At 39.7% G+C, this 17,028-nt stretch overlaps 1 protein-coding gene across 5 annotated transcripts in view; it reads right to left on the bottom strand.

Annotated features, from left to right (window-relative positions):
• APBA2 (amyloid beta precursor protein binding family A member 2) overlaps positions 1-17,028 on the bottom strand; it is a 791,677-nt gene that overhangs the window by 19,559 nt on the left and 755,090 nt on the right. For all 5 annotated transcript variants that reach the window (XM_073586917.1, XM_073586914.1, XM_073586913.1 and 2 more), the window contains one exon: positions 3,523-3,663. In XM_073586917.1, the coding sequence (XP_073443018.1) occupies positions 3,523-3,663 (141 nt within the window). The remainder of the gene's footprint in view (positions 1-3,522; positions 3,664-17,028) is intronic.

Genomic DNA, 17,028 nt, shown 5'->3' with positions numbered 1-17,028 from the left:
TTTCAAATTGGGAGAAAAGGGGGTGATTTAAACTTGTTTTTTTTAATTTTTTTTACTTTTTTTCAAATTTTTTTAAAATTTTTACTGATTTTATAAAAATATATATGTATATATATATATGTAGTTATGGATATGTGGGGGCTCCGAGCTTTCATCAAATGCTGGTGGAGCCCCCCCCTCACCTCAGAGCACCGCTGCCATTTTTACCCAGTAAGCAATAAGACACATGGATTATAAGAGGCACCACCATTTTATTAAGAAAAGTTTTCCTATTTTTCTCCTCAAAATTTGGGGTGCGTCTTATAATCCGGTGTGTCTTATAATCTGCAAAATACGGTATATTCATATACTCAATAGCGCAGAACATAGCACTGTGATGTTATACATATACTAGATGGTGGCCCGATTCTAATGCATCGGGTATTCTAGAATATGGCCAGCGGGAGACCGACATACAAAAGATGGTACAGAACGATCCACCATGATCGACAATCTCACAGCGCCGGCCTGGTCGCTGCTGCGTGTCACACTGAGGCTAAGTAGCCACTTTGCAGAAATGCTGTGGAAATTTCCGCAGCATTTCCGCAACTCCCGCTGTGAGAAAAACGCATGCGAATTCGCATTCGTTTTCCAGCGGAAAACATGCATTTTTCACGCGATTTTCACGTGTGGAATTCAAGTGCATTCCAATCAATTTGAAGCATCGCTAGGAATGTGATAGACAAGTTGGTCACACTTGTCAAGCATAGTGTTTGACAATTGTGATCAACTTTTTATTATTGATGCTGCCTATGCAGCATCAATCGCAAAAAATAGAATGTAAAAAATAATTTAAAAAAATTTTAAAAAAAGGTTATTCTCACCTTCCGATGACCCTCGATGTCCTCTCCACCCTCCCAGCATCTTCTAGTCCCAGTAATGCTTAGCACGAAGGACTGGAGATGACGTCGCTATCACGAGAGCTCGACGTCATTAGCGGTCTTTTGAGTAAAGCATTACTGGGATCGGAGTAACTGGGAAAGAGTCCGGGGGACCGTCGGAAAGTGAGTATATCACTATCTTTTATTTTAATTCTAGTTTTTACAAGTTTATGGTACCCAGGGCCTCCGGACTCTGGGTACCATCCGTACATTGAGCGCTGTTCCGGTCATCTCCCGGCTGCGTCAACGCTGACCTCCATTCAGCTGGAGATGACCCGCGCAACTGTCAGGAGATCAGCGGCTAGCGCCGTAGATCTCCCGATGGTAGCGGTGGCATGCGTTGTTCGAATGCCGCGCCAATTCACGGCCAGATTAGACGATTATATAGTAGATATCTATGAAAGTGACATTTTACAGGAAGCTAACCCACAGGAACTGTCCATAGAGGACATTTGTTATGACCTCTCAAAATAGAAAAATGCTAATAGCTCATCAAAATAAACAATAGACATAATAATAACATAAAGGTAACATATAAAAGCAAGCTTCTAAGCCAATATATTGTGGAAAAAATAAGTGTGGACCTTCAAATTAATGACTTCCAATCATGTTGTATAGAGGGGCTGGTAACCACTGGAGGTGTATATAGATATCAGAAGCATCAGAGGAGATGTGATGGAGGCTGTAAGTGGACAGTGCCCGCATCCCATTAGCCATTCGCTGCTATTTACATGACTTTATTTTTGGAAACATAGATATTTTATTCTTCATTCTGTTCTGGATATGGCTAAAAAGAATCATGACAGTTCATCTTAAATCACAGATAGATATGCAAAGTATTCAGTCATTAGTATCATACCTATGACCCTATATCTCATTTACAGTATACATATGATATTAACCTAATTCATGGCGCTCTATGTGCATGCGCCACAATGTGCAGACAAAGATATTCTGCCGTCCACACCCATGCCTATTTTGATGCCCATGGCACTAATGATTATTGAGACTGTGGTACCTACAGACCACATCAAATCAGCTTAGACACTTCCAGCATCTACACATCCCAGGCCACCATCCTACCTAAAGAGCACGCTTGGAAGCAGATTCATTTCAAAGTATGCACTTGTTTTTCCAAAATTATTTTATCCGTGTTGTGTTTTATATGCTAATACGTATAGTAATTTTGGAGAGCAATTAGCGATTCAATATTTTGACCGGTCATGACCTATGGGTTCCAGTGGGTTGACTTTGCATATGATGTCACCTACTTTTTCATATACAGTGTGTCTGCAAAGTCATGGTGCACTTTTGACCAGTTGTTGGAAAGTATACACGATCCCCGGATCTGACGCCCTTAGACTTTTACTTTTGGGGTAATGTGAAGCAACGAACAGACGTTATTCACTCTGTTACACCAGACGTCCTTACCCGTGTGTGGCAAGAACTTCACTATCGTTTGGATGTGTGTAGGGCAACAAATGGAGCCCACATCAAAATGCACTGAATAGGTATGAAACTGGGAGAGTTTTTCTTTTATTTGGAGCAGATTTCACATCTCTATCATTTTTTGTTGCTTTCCAGCGACTGTACATAGGAGCAATAGAGCAACGCATCGGGATGCTTGATAAAGCCTTGTAACAGAAACAATGACACTACTGGAATAAACACCTGGAACGAATTGCATCTATATTATGAGTGCTGCCTCATCTTTGCAGGCGTTGGATTTTACTAGCATGTTACAATAATGTATAGCATTTGTACTGTGAGAAAATGAATCCTCTATGAAATTTGAGGATAGATGTATCTAAACATGCACAGATGCTATATTAATTAATATGTGATGTCTAGACTGTTTCTTTTCTACTAAGAATTATATTTGCAGTCACTCATTTTCTCATTTCCTCAGCCTGTTAATCATACAAATAGCAGTGCCATGCCTCCTATTGATTTCATAGAATTTTATGGCCACACATGAATAAAAAATGATAGCAACCTCATCTGTCCTCCTTTATCGCAATGAACCATACATAACAGAACGGCAGAAAAAAATGGCACTGTGAACTAAATGGGTTTTATACTTTTTTTTTTGAAAACCTAAAATCCTTTCTTCTTCACCGCTTTTGAATATCAATTTATCTCATCAATGAAACATCTAAGATAAAATGTTCAAAGCCTTAGGCTGCACAATGCAGCAGAACACAGGATATCAGGGCTGTGGAGACTGACTTGGATATCTAATATTTTCATATCTGTCTGAAGCAGCTCACAAATGAAAGAATATATTCACAGAACTGAACATCTCAATTCATTGCAGCAGAGAGTTAATCCTTATGTCCGCTGCCCCTGTAACCAAGATAGGGATATTACAGTCCCATTAACAATAGTCAAGCAGCATGTACCCTTCCGTGTAAACGGGATCCATTATATCTCCATGTACAGAGAGTGCTCCAAGCAAAATTGCAAACAATAAAATAAAAAAAGGCGAATATAAAATGTGTATTTAAAGACGCGCCAATGACTGGCAAGCATTGATCAGCTATGAATGCTGAATGCCTTGTGTTATAATAACCCAGCAGCCCCACAAAGAGAAACTACTCACCTCCCCTACTGAATTGGAAAGCGCTTGGACAATCTTTTCATGAGCTGTGGCCACCACACTTTGTCCATTGATCTCAATGATGCGATGTCCAACCCTTACTCCACCTCTCTCGGCAATTCCTCCTCTCATGAGGCTGCAGATCTACAGGGTGGAACAAAGGAAAAAGAAATCAAAGTGTAGCATTCAATATAACCATTGTGGCAAAGTTTCCACAATTTAGTTTTGATGCTTTTAAATCACGAATTCACGATTACTGTTCTATGTTGAAGGGGATCTGGTTAAATTCTTAATATGCTCTAGGAAGAGAACAAAAATAAAACAAGATAAGAGGAAAATACCTACATGGATAAAGATCATCAAATTTAATTTAATTTTTAGGAATTTCCTAAACACTGAAAATTCAAACTAGTTGTGATTCACTTTTCACAAATTACTTAAAATGATTATCAACCTTTTACACATGCCGATTTAATCAGTTGGAGAAGTATTACATGACCTTGGATGGGCTTCTCCATAATGCCTTTCAAAGCGATTACCACACATGGTATATCACTGCCAAACAACAGGGATTATAATAGAGTGAATAAAAGCAGACGAAGGAAATGCAGCAGCCAATTTAGGAAGAATCTGGATAGTGAAATGACATCACAACTCATAGTTTAGCTTTAGAGATACAAAGTAAAAGCCATGAACCAATGAAGAAACTGTAAGGCTGTGTTCACAATTGTTGTGGTTCACAATGTGACAGCAGAGCAGCAAAGAAAATTATTGTGTGAGTAAAAGACAACAGTGTCATACTCATTTTTCAAAGCAACCGTTGGCTATACATTCAATTCACTGTCAATCAAATTTTCTGACAAAATTTGTCAAATCTGGCAAATTTCAATTTTAACTCCTTCATGTCGTGCGCCATGCTAGTACTGCGCAAATCATGGTCCTCCCTTTGATGTGGGCTCTGCTGCTGAGCCCACATCTTTCTGAGCACAAGTCAGCTGTTTTCAACAGATGACATGTGCCATTAACAGCTGTGGGTGGAATCACGATCCACCCGCCGCTGTTAACCCATTAAATGCCGCAGTCAATCTTGCATTTAATATGATCATGCCGGAAGTGCGTCACTAATTCCACCCATCGGCGCCTGTGTCACATGACCATGGGTCACCGATGGGTTGGCATGTCATTCCAGGGTCTGCAGGATACTACTGTGGTTTTCATTGCTGAATTGCTATGAGCGCCGCCCAGCAAGTGAGCAATTCTGCTACACACAGGCGATCTGATCATCGCCTGTGTGTAGCAAAGGCAATCAGACAACTGCAGCTTCTAGTCTCCCATGGAGACTATTGAAACATGCAATAAGTAAAAAAATGTTTTAAAAAATATTACAAAAATAAAAAAATATAAAAAATTCAAATCACCCCCATTCACCCTATTCAAAATAAAACAATTAAAAAAAATAAATGCACATATTTGGTATCGCTGCATTCAGAATAGCCTGATCTATCAAGCTATAAAAAGAAAACCTGATCGGTAAACGGTGTAGCGAAAAAAATGAAAATAAAAAAAGGCCAGAATTACATTTTTTTGACCACCACAACATTGCATTAAAATGCAATAACAGGTGATCAAAAGATTGTATCCACACCAAAATGGTAAAAACGTTAGCTCGGTACACAAATAATAAGCCCTGACCCAGCCCTAGATCACGAAAAATGGAGACGCTACGGATCTCGGAAAATTACGCACATTTTTTTAACAAATGTGGGATTTTTTTTCACCATTTAAATAAAAAACAGCCTAGACATGTTTGGTGTCTACGAACTTGTAATAGACCTGGAGAATCATAATGGCAGGTCAGTTTTAGCATTTGGTGATCATCGTTAAAAATAGCCAAAAAGCTGTTGTGGAATTGCACTTCTTTTGCAATTTCACAGAACTTGGAATTTTTTTCCCATTTTCAAGTACACAACATGGTAAAGCCATTGGTGGTGTTCAAAAGTACAACTCGTCCCACAAAAAACAAGCCTCCACTCGGTTATATTGATGGAAAAACAAAAAAGTTATGGCTCTGGGAAGAAGGGGAGCGAAAAACAAAAACAAAAAAAAGGGCTGCGGCATGAAGGGGTTAAGATTCGCACATACAGTTGTGGCCAAAAGTATTGACACCCCTGCAATTCTGTCAGATAATACTCAGTTTCTTCCTGAAAATGATCTCAAACACAAATTCTTTGGTATTATTATTTTAATTTAATTTGTCTTAAATGAAAAAACACAAAAGAGAATGAAGCAAAAAGCAAAACATTGATCATTTCACACAAAACTCCAAAAATGGGCCAAACAAAAGTATTGCCACCCTCAGCCTAATACTTGGTTGCACAACCTTTAGCCAAAATAACTGCGACCAACCACTTCCAGTAACCATCAATGAGTTTCTTACAATGCTCTGCTGGAATTTTAGACCATTTTTCTCTGGCAAACTGCTCCAGATCCCTGATATTTGAAGGGTGCCTTCTCGAAACTGCCATTTTTAGACCTCTCCACAGGTGTTCTATGGGATTCCGATCTGGACTCTTTGCTCGCCACCTTAGAAGTCTCCAGTGCTTTCTCTCAAACCATTTTCTAGTACTTTTTGAAGTGTGTTTTGGGTCATTGTCCTGCTGGAAGACCCATGACCTCTGAGGGAGATCCAGCTTTCTCACACTGGGCCCTACATTAAGCTGCAAAATTTGTTGGTAGTCTTCAGACTTCATAATGCCATGCACACGGTGAAGCAGTCCAGTGCCAGAGGCAGCAAAGCAACCCCAAAACATCAGGGAACCTCCACCATGTTTGACTGTAGGGACCGTGTTTTTTTCTTTGAATGCCTCTTTTTTTCTCCTGTAAACTCTATGCTGATGCCTTTGCCCAAAAAGCTCTACTTTTGTCTCATCTGTCCAGAGAATATTCTTCCAAAACGTTTTAGGCTTTTTCAGGTAAGTTTTGGCAAACTCCAGCCTGGCTTTTTTATTTCTCGGGGTAAGAAGTGGGGTCTTCCTGTGTCTCCTACCATACAGTCCCTTTTCATTCAGACGCCGACGGATAGCACGGGTTGACACTGTTGTACCCTTGGACTGCAGGGCAGCTTGAACTTGTTTGGATGTTAGTCGAGGTTCTTTATCCAACATCCGCACAATCTTGCGTTGAAATCTCTTGTCAATTTTTCTTTTCCGTCCACATCTAGGGAGGTTAGCCACAGTGCCATGGGCTTTAAACTTCTTGATGACACTGCGCACGGTAGACACAGGAACATTCTGGTGTTTGGAGATGGACTTGTAGCCTTGAGATTGCTCATGCTTCCTCACAATTTGGTTTCTCAAGTCCTCTAACAGTTCTTTGGTCTTCTTTCTTTTCTCCATGCTCAATATGGTACACACAAGGACACAGGACAGAGGTTGAGTCAACTTTAATCCATGTCAACTGGCTGCAAGTGTGATTTAGTTATTGCCAACACCTGTTAGGTGCCACAGGTAAGTTACAGGTGCTGTTAATTACACAAATTAGTGAAGCATCACATGATTTTTCGAACAGTGCCAATACTTTTGTCCACCCTCTTTTTTATGTTTGGTGTGAAATTATATCCAATTTGGCTTTAGGACAATTCTTTTTGTGCTTTTTCATTTAAGACAAATTAAATGAAGATAATAATACCAAAGAATTTGTGCTTGCAATCATTTTCAGGAAGAACTGAGTATTATCTGACAGAATTGCAGGGGTGTCAATACTTTTGGCCACAACTGTACCTACTACATATATACAATATGAGAGAAATATTGAAAGCAATCCTGAAATATTCATAGAAATGTATATTTAAATTCCCAAATAATGGATCAGAAATTAAGTATTGTAGATTACATACTGAAACTGCTCGCACACGTGGATTTTAAATGCAGTCTTCATGGATCAAAGTTTTTATAATCAGTGATAATTATCTTAAAAAATCTGAAACATTTTCTTAAAAATGGCACACATTAAATCTTAGACTGATTGCATCTTCACATCATCAAAATGGTAAAAAGCACTTAATTAAGGAAAAATCTGTCAAAACATTGATGTTTTAGCTAATTTCTAAAGAGCTTCTAAAGCCTTTCACTAAGACTATAAAATTGAAGGTTAGAAAGTAATTTTAATTGAAAAGAACACTTGTGAAATATGTTCTGTTGTAACTTGTAATACGCAGCAGCACATAAAGAGAAACCGTCATCAGGTCAAAAGTAGCCACTTGGTTGCTCTTATTTTATTCCTGGTGCTCCTCTGAGTATTCCATTTTTTTCAGGGGGGGTCTTCCATAGTGTTCCAGAGATATAAGGCTATTTTAGGGCTACTTTTTATAGTTTTTACAAGAGGGTGTTGCTCATAGCTTGTCCCTGCAAATGGATGTACCGATATGTCCTCGCAACAACAGTGGTACCCGTGTGATCTCCACCAGGAGCTCATCTTACCTGATTAAAAAAATATATAAATATCATATTGCTGTAATTTTACTGACCTAAAGAATAAAGCAGCAGGATCACTTTTACCACACGAACGACATTAAAAATAAACCCAACAAACAATTCTTGAATTGATCTTTTTTCCATTCTGCCTCCCAAAAATAGGAATAGAAAGCGATAAAAAAAAAGTTATGTGCCCAAAAATGGTGCCAATAAAAATGTTAACTTGTCCCGCAGAAAAAAAAAAGCCCTCATATGACTGTCGGCAGAAATATATAAAAATTATAGCACTCAAAATATGAAGATGCAAAAACGTTGTTTTGTAAAAAAATCAATTTATCGTGTGTGACAAAATAAACTGATATAAATCTGATATAGCTGTAATCGCACTGACCCAAAGAATAAACCCACCTTACCATTTAAACCGCTGAAAGAATGGCATAAAAAATAAATAAAACCAATTCTTTACCTGCTATTGATTTGTTCATTCTGCCTCCCAAAGATCGCAGCAAGGCTCGACGCACATTTATCCTATGTCCTACGCTGACTGGGGATTCCATGTAAATCTCTGAAAAACGTGATTCGGAAGGAATCTCAGGTGGAATATTCCCTATAATGAGGCAGATGGAGACACTGTGAGTGTCATATTGCCTATGATCCGGCAATGCCTGTCTTTTTAGTCATCATAAAAGAGCGATTGGACACAGTTTTCTGCATCTTTGATAAGAGGCTACACAAAGTCAAGAGTAAGGGCTCAATCACTTGCGAGAGACTCCCATGAATACATGGGACTACTGCCAGCACTCGGACCGAAGCATGCGTCTGCATAGAAATACATGTAGCCACACGCTCCGGTATGTGTGCCGGTGGCAGTGCCAGGTTTTTGTGCGAGTCTCTCGCAAGTGAGTATGAGCCCTCACGCTAGGTTCACACTAGGTATCTTTGCTGAGTTTTTCAGATTTTTTTATGCTAATTTTTAGCTGTGTTTTACAGCACCAGCAAAGCCTATGAGATTTCAGAACTCTCATGCACCCACAATGGAATTTTTGTTATCAATATTTTTGCTTTGCATGGTTTTTTTGGACATAGAGCATGTCACTTCTTTCAGCATTTTTCACCCATTGACTTGAATGGGTGGTGAAAAAACGCTGAAAAAAGGCACCAAAAATGCAGGTATCATGTTTTTCTACATTCTTTGTGCTAAAACCCGATTCTATGGGATAGGACTTTTTTTTCCAATAAATCTAGCATGCCAAAACCACAGCAAAAAATGCACAAAAAAGTATAAAAAAAGCCTGAAAAAGATCAAGGAAAACCTATATTTTTCTGCAGGTTATTTCCTGCCAAGAGATCAGGTCTTGCTGCAGAAAAAAAATGCCTAGTGTGAATTTACCTTTACTCTGCTGCCTCATTATAGTGAATGGATCCCTCAGGTTTGTCATTTGTTAATGGAAATATAGAGAGCTTCTATGTTACTGGTAGCACAAAGGCTCTGGAACAGCACTATTGTAAAATGGGGTCATTTATGCGGGGATTGCACTGTTCTAGCACCTCAGGAACTCTGTCAATGTGACATGGCATCCTCAAACCATTCCAGCAAAACCTGAACTTCAATATGGAGCCTCTTCCCTTCTGAGCTTTGCACTATGCCTCAAAAGTAATTTTTAACCACATATGGGGTATTGTATTGGCATACTCAGGAGAAATCGCATAGCAAATTGTACCAATTAATTTTCTTTAATTATTCCTTTTGAAAATTAAAAACTTGGGACCAAAGCAACATTTTAGTGTAAAAAAGTGTAATTTTCCATTTACTCAGCACAACGTTGTACAATTTTGTGAATACCTAAGGGTTAAAAATGCTCACCACACCCATAGATGAATTCATTAGGGGGTGTAGGTTCCAAAAATGGTGTCACTTGTGGGGTTTTCTGCTGTCATGGCATGTTAAGGGCTCTTCAAATGCGAAATGGCATCTTCAATTTATTTTAGCCAAAATTGTACTCCAGAGTTCAATTGGTGCTCCTTCCCTTCTGAGCCCTGTTGTGTGCCCAAACAGTAGTTTTCCACCACATGTGGGATATTCGTGTACTCAGGGCAAATTGTATGGTCAATTTTCTCCTGTTACCCTTATTAAGAAAGCAAACATTAAAGGTAAAGACATCATTTTTGTGGGAAAAAGTAACATTTTCAGTTTTTCCTTCCACATTGCTTTAATTCCTGTGAAGTATCTAAAGGGTTAATATTAAACTTATTAAATGTGGTTGAGCACTTTGAGGGGTGCAGTTTTTAAAATGGTGTCACTTTTTGGTATTTTCTGTCACATAGACCCCTTAAAGTCACTTCAAATGTGAGGTCCCTAAAAAATGAAAGATTGCGGATTAACTTTTAAACCCTCTAACTTTGTAGCAAAAACAAATATATTAACTATTTTATGACTCATAGCTCTCTGGTTTAAGAGCATAAGAATTATAAGTTTGAAAATTATAAAATTTTCAAAAATTTTTGATAAATTTCTGATATTTTCACAAATGAATGTAAGTGATATCTAAGAAATGTTACCACTATCTTGAAGTACAATATGTTACAATCTCAGAATCAATGGGATCCATGGAAGAGTTCCAGAGCTATTACCACATAAAGTGTCACGGGTCAGAATTGTAAAATTTTGAAAGACCATCAGGCTCTCATTTTTGCCAAATCTAGCAATAAGGTGCTATGAGCACTGATCTGCAAAAATGGAATAGTAGGTTCTACAGAAAACTATTTTCCTGTTTTTATTTTGATCTTTCCATCCCTTCTTTGATCAGTGCTGGCTCCTTACTGCAGTTCATTATCATGTCATCCCCCCATATGATTGCTTTTTGAAACATCTTCCAGGCTTGGAGAATAACCTGGTAAAAGGGTTCTGTCAAAGGCCAACTCAGAAGATTTGGAAAGTCTAATTGAGCTTTATTTCTCAGAAATGAAGATAAAAAATGATCTAGGATAAAAAATTAATGTAATTTGATCTATAATATGAATTACCCTTCTTAAATCCATTAATTTTACATTAAAAAAAGAGGTATCGCTGTGTCAGGAGTAAAGATCAGCTAAAGGCAAACAACAAATCATGCAATGTGATAATAACCTTTTAACAAAATGATACAAATATAAGAGAAACTTAAATACTTGATTAAATACTGTAACATTGGGCTTTATCACCGATCCTCCACCAAATCTAACAGTGGGTGCAAGACACTGTGCCTTGTACGCCTCTCAAGGTCTCCATCTAACCATTAGACGACCAAACAAACAAACTGAAAATTTTGCAGTGGTCTCTTAATTTTTGATATATATATATATAAAAAAAAGGGCAGCACTACCAAAATTAAATAGTTGGTGCAAAACCTATTCAGCAGTGTCCCAACAGCCAAATTAACAAAAGTAAAAAAAATAGGCAGCACTCAAATTAAATGTGAAAAAAAGTGGATACTTTACTGATCCTCAAGTGGCAACGTTTCAACGGTGACCTGTCTTTATCAAGCAATGTGCTCATAGTCAGTACAAACTTAAATAGTAGTAACACATGTGTATACAATTTCAATAATTAGTCTGTTTTACATATTCAAAATGGCCATTGCCATAGTAACATTTACAGGTGCTCCATACAACATATGTGCATATGTCCGAAGATCTAGATTACAAAGTGCAACAGTGCATATACAGTGCTTTAAAAAGACTCAGCTTGTCAATAAAAATGATCATGACACAACTTATGAAGGTACTAAGGCTTATATAGTTAAAGAAATGGTATACTTTACTCATATCCATGCAGCTCTCTGTCACTGCTGGCAATTAGCTGTGGTCAGTGTTGTTTGTCGCTGCCCAGCTCCAACATGTGATTCATCACTGCAAGGCCGATCAATGCAGGATGCCTGAGCATGCTCACTAAACATACTGTTCAGAACTGCCATTTTCCTTCAGGGCGCCACAGCCCTTTTGCTGATTCCATGTAGATACATGTATTAGGCCTGTTTCACACTTGCTTTTTTTTGCAGCGCGTTTTTCCCGCAAAAAAACGCATTGAAAAACGCATACAAAAGCATACAACTGCTGCGTTTTTTTCAAGCATTTTTATGAGCATGCATGAAAAAAACGCAGCGTTTTTATGCGTTTGTATGCGTTTTTAGTGCGTTTTTACCGCGTTTGCATTTTTTTCCAACATTAGGTGGCCCCTCACACTAACCCAAACCATGACTTTACTAACCCTAACCCTGACCCTAACCCTAACCCTGACCCTGACCCTAACCCTAACCCTTAACCAAACCATACTTAACCCTAACCCTGACCCTAACCCTTAACCAAACCATACTTAACCCTAACCCAAACCCTAACTAACCTTAACCCTAACCCTAACCCTGACCCTAACCCTAACCCTAACCCTGACCCTAACCCTAACCCTGACCCTAACCCTTAACCAAACCATACTTAACCCTAACCCTGACCCTAACCCTGACCCTAACCCTAACCCTAACCCTAACCCTGACCCTGACCCTAACCCTTAACCAAACCATACTTAACCCTAACCCTAACCCTGACCCTAACCCTAACCCTAACCCTGACCCTAACCCTTAACCAAACCATACTTAACCCTAACCCTGACCCTAACCCTTAACCAAACCATACTTAACCCTAACCCAAACCCTAACTAACCTTAACCCTAACCCTGACCCTAACCCTAACCCTAACCCAGACCCTAACCCTAACCCTAACCCTAACCCTTAACCAAACCATACTTAACCCTAACCCTGACCATAACCCTTAACCAAACCATACTTAACCCTAACCCAAACCCTAACTAACCTTAACCCTAACCCTAACCCTGACCCTAACCCTAACCCTGACCCTAACCCTTAACCAAACCATACTTAACTCTAACCCTGACCCTAACCCTGACCCTAACCCTTAACCCTAACCCTAACTCTGACCCTAACCCTTAACCAAACCATACTTAACCCTAACCCTAACCCTGACCCTAACCCTAACCCTAACCCTGACCCTAACCCTTAACCAAACCATACTTAACCATAACCCTGACCCTAACCCTAACCCTAACCCTAACCTTGACCCTAACCCTTAACCAAATCATACTTAACCCTAACCCTAACCCTGACCCTAACCCTAACCCTGACCCTAACCCTTAACCAAACCATACTTAACCCTAACCCTGACCCTAACCCTTAACCAAACCATACTTAACCCTAACCCAAACCCTAACTAACCTTAACCCTAACCCTAACCCTGACCCTAACCCTAACCCTGACCCTAACCCTTAACCAAACCATACTTAACCCTAACCCTGACCCTAACCCTGACCCTAACCCTAACCCTTAACCAAACCATACTTAACCCTAACCCTAACCCTGACCCTAACCCTAACCCTGACCCTAACCCTTAACCAAAGCATACTTAACCCTAACCCTGACCCTAACCCTAACCCTAACCCTGACCCTAACCCTAACCCTAAACCCCCTTAACTAACCCTAACTCTAACCCAAACCCCTAAATTCCATGGTTAACAAAAAAAAACGCATGTGCAATAAAACGCATACATAAGCATGCCAATGCGCACATATGCGCACCCATAGACTTATATTGGGTGTCTTGCTGTAAAAAAACGCATTGCGCGCGCATGCGTTTTTTTGAGGCAAATCGGACGCACAAAAAATGCAACAAGTTGCATTTTGTGCGCCCGAGCGCATACCGCAAAAAAACGCATGCGCGGTAAAACGCGTACAAACGCATGTGTATGCGCACATAAGCGCATCCCATGCAAAGTATAGGAAAAAAAACGCATGCGCTATTTAGCGCTAAATTACCGCGAAAAAAAACGCAAATGTGAAACCAGCCTTAGTGGGTATAAAAGACGAAACTAATCATAAGTTTATTTCTAGCAGAATTAGATCATCCTCCTCAAGGAAAAGGTCAAAAAGGAGAGGAGGAAGGCTACAATGGAAAAGAGAAAAAAGAGAAAAGAGGCGGAAAACAGAAGAATTACAACCAATCACCGAAACCAGTGACACGATCCAACCACCAGAACTAGTGATTAATTTATCCAAAAAGGTATTGACTGATTCACAACTGTCACTTTTGAATAAGGGTCCCTCTTTTTGTATGAATACACATGTCGATTGGTTTGACTGTAAAGTTGATTTGGGCAGCGACAAACAACACTGACCACAGCTAATTGCCAGCAGTGACAGAGAGCTGCATGGATATGAGTAAAGTATACCATTTAACTATATAAGCCTTAGTACCTTCATAAGTTGTGTCATGATCGTTTTTATTGACAAGCCGAGTCTTTTTAAAGCACTGTATATGCACTGTTGCACTTTGTAATCTAGATCTTCGGACATATGCACATATGTTGTATGGAGCACCTGTAAATGTTACTATGGCAATGGCCATTTTGAATATGTAAAACAGATTAATTATTGAAATTGTATACACATGTGTTACTACTATTTAAGTTTGTACTGACTATGAGCACATTGCTTGATAAAGATGGTTCACCGTTGAAACGTTGCCACTTGAGGATCCGTAAAGTATCCACTTTTTTTCACATTTAATTTGAGTGCTGCCTATTTTTTTTACTTTTTTTTTATATATATATATATATATTCAAATGCCCAATAAATTATGCGGTTGATGGGCTTACATGAATTGGCCAATTTGTGCACCAAGAACCTTTGTTTTCTTCTTAATGTAAGTATAAAAAAAATTTTGAAAAAAATATTTTTGAGGATTATTATCTAAATTGAATGGTTTTAATGTTTTTCTGTGTTTTCACATGGCCTAGATTCATGCACGTGCTGCTGTATTCTTTTTGTCTATATTGTGCAGTTTTTGCAGCTTGCACGTTTTCCCACTAGGAGGTGCTGGTCGTTTTTTTTGTCTATTTAGTTGCTGAATGCTAGCTGCCTCCAGTCTGATCTTGCACCCCTCCCATTGGCCTTGCAGGTGGCCGCAATTAACTCTACCTGCCCATAAACTGTAGGCTTAGGCTGGTTTCACACTAGCGTTTTTTAGCGCTGCACCTTGTGCGCTATAGTGCGAATGCGCATTGCTCCCCTATATTTAACATGTGCGCGCATGGTTTAGCGCATGTAAGCGCTCATCAGCGATTTCCGTGCGCTGCGTCTTTCCAAGTGTGCGCCCAGACGCGCTAGACGCTACATGTTGCATTTTTTGTTCCGCTCATCAGCTGAAAAAATGCGCATGCGCACGTGTGCACACTAAATGATCAAAAAACTAACATCACAGTCTATGAGTGCGCTTATGAGCGCTTATCACAACATGCTTTTTTTGAGTAAACAATGTCTAGACACAAGCAACATTGTTTGGGATGAGTTTAGATAAAGAAGGTGTCTGCCTGCACTGTACCACAACTCTACAGACAGCCTTTAGAGCAGATAGACAGCAAAGTCACACAGAATTTTGGAGCTTCAGCAGCAAGAATGTGAGTATTCTTCATCTAAATGTATGCCTGTCTTGTCAAGTTTATTATGTACTAATGGTTTGTATTTTTTTTACATGCAGTATGTCTTCTTCTGGATCCAATTATTCAACATCCCAGGAGGAAGTGGCCCAAGCAGAGTGTGAGGTGAATTTTTTTGTGCCTTTGGGTAAGTATATCTGCTGCCTAAACAAATGTCTAATAATTTTTATTCTTTTTTTCAGACATCATCATCGGACCCGTGTAGTGAGACCGAACAGCGTGAGCAGCAAAGCCAAGTCCCGGCGGTAACACGTAATGTAAGTCATCATTTTGAATGTAAATTTTTGTTTGTTTGTTTGTTTGTTTGATCTTCTATCGTTCCTCTTTCCTGTTTTTTTTTTAACTTTTTCATTCACACAAAGATTCTAATGTTTGATTTTTTTTATAGGTTCCACAACGGGACAAAGACGTCTACCTGGATAATGAACACCTGATACAACTTGTCCAGGAGCGTGTCCCGTTGTGGGACAGCCATGACCAGCTGCACAAGGACAATGTGGTGACCCGGAGGCTATGGAATGAGGTGGCCGCAGCATTGATGGATGGCTGGGACAGCGCCCCTGCAACCTCCAAAAAGGTGTTTCGTAAGTATTTACCTGCTCTGTGATGCCGCAGTGACTATTGATCTTGACACTGTTGTGTTTACTGATAGATATATTATAGATATATTCTATCAGTAAACACAACAGTAATATCAGGATCAACAGTCACTGCTTTGGGTATTGAATTGCTGAATTTTGCTGCATTGACTGTTTTTACTGATGGCACAATTGTGTTTACTCATAGATATATTCTATGTGGAAACTCAACCGTAATATCAGGATCAACAGTCACTGCTTTGGGTATTGTATTGCTGAATTGTGCTCTATTGGCTGTTTTTACTGATGGCACAGTTGTGTTTACTCATAGAATATATCTTGCATCCTAGTCATAATTTTTTTTTTGTTTTGTTCCAACAGTGAACAAAGTCAGAACACGGTGGTGCTCGATGAAGGACCGCTTCAAAACTGATGTCTCAGCCACTGGTTATGCGGGCACTACCCGCCAGTGGCAGAGGGCCTTGGACAGGCCTGTCTTGCCCGAGATCATGCACATGAATGAGGCCTTTCATGCCAGCCTCAAGTCGCTGTCAGACAGAGTTGAAAGTGGTTTTTCCCTCATGGAAAGAGGTTTTAACCAAATGGAACACCGCTTCATCTCTATGGAACAGCGCTTTGACCGTCTGGAGGAAGACCTCAAGAGACCAGCGCACCATTTCTTTAGTAAAATTGAACGGGGCATGGCGGAACACCTTAGTCCTGAGCAACAGCTGAGTGTGTTGCAGGCCTGCAACACTGCTTACTTGCAGGCTATGCAGCAGAATCGGTACGTGCAGCAGTCAGCGGTGTCATTCCCACCTGGGCTACCACTGACTCGCTTCACAACAGTACTGACTTCTGCTGCATACTACTGCACTGCCACCTCTATGCAAAGCCTTGATAGCCACCATTACTGCACCAC

This window comes from Dendrobates tinctorius, unplaced genomic scaffold (genome assembly GCF_039654945.1).
Source record: "Dendrobates tinctorius isolate UK_male_01 unplaced genomic scaffold, ASM3965494v1 ptg000097l, whole genome shotgun sequence".
In the NCBI taxonomy this organism is placed as follows: domain Eukaryota; kingdom Metazoa; phylum Chordata; class Amphibia; order Anura; family Dendrobatidae; genus Dendrobates; species Dendrobates tinctorius.
The sequence above is the reverse complement of the archived record's forward strand: the minus strand, read 5'-3'. Positions and strand labels throughout refer to the sequence as shown.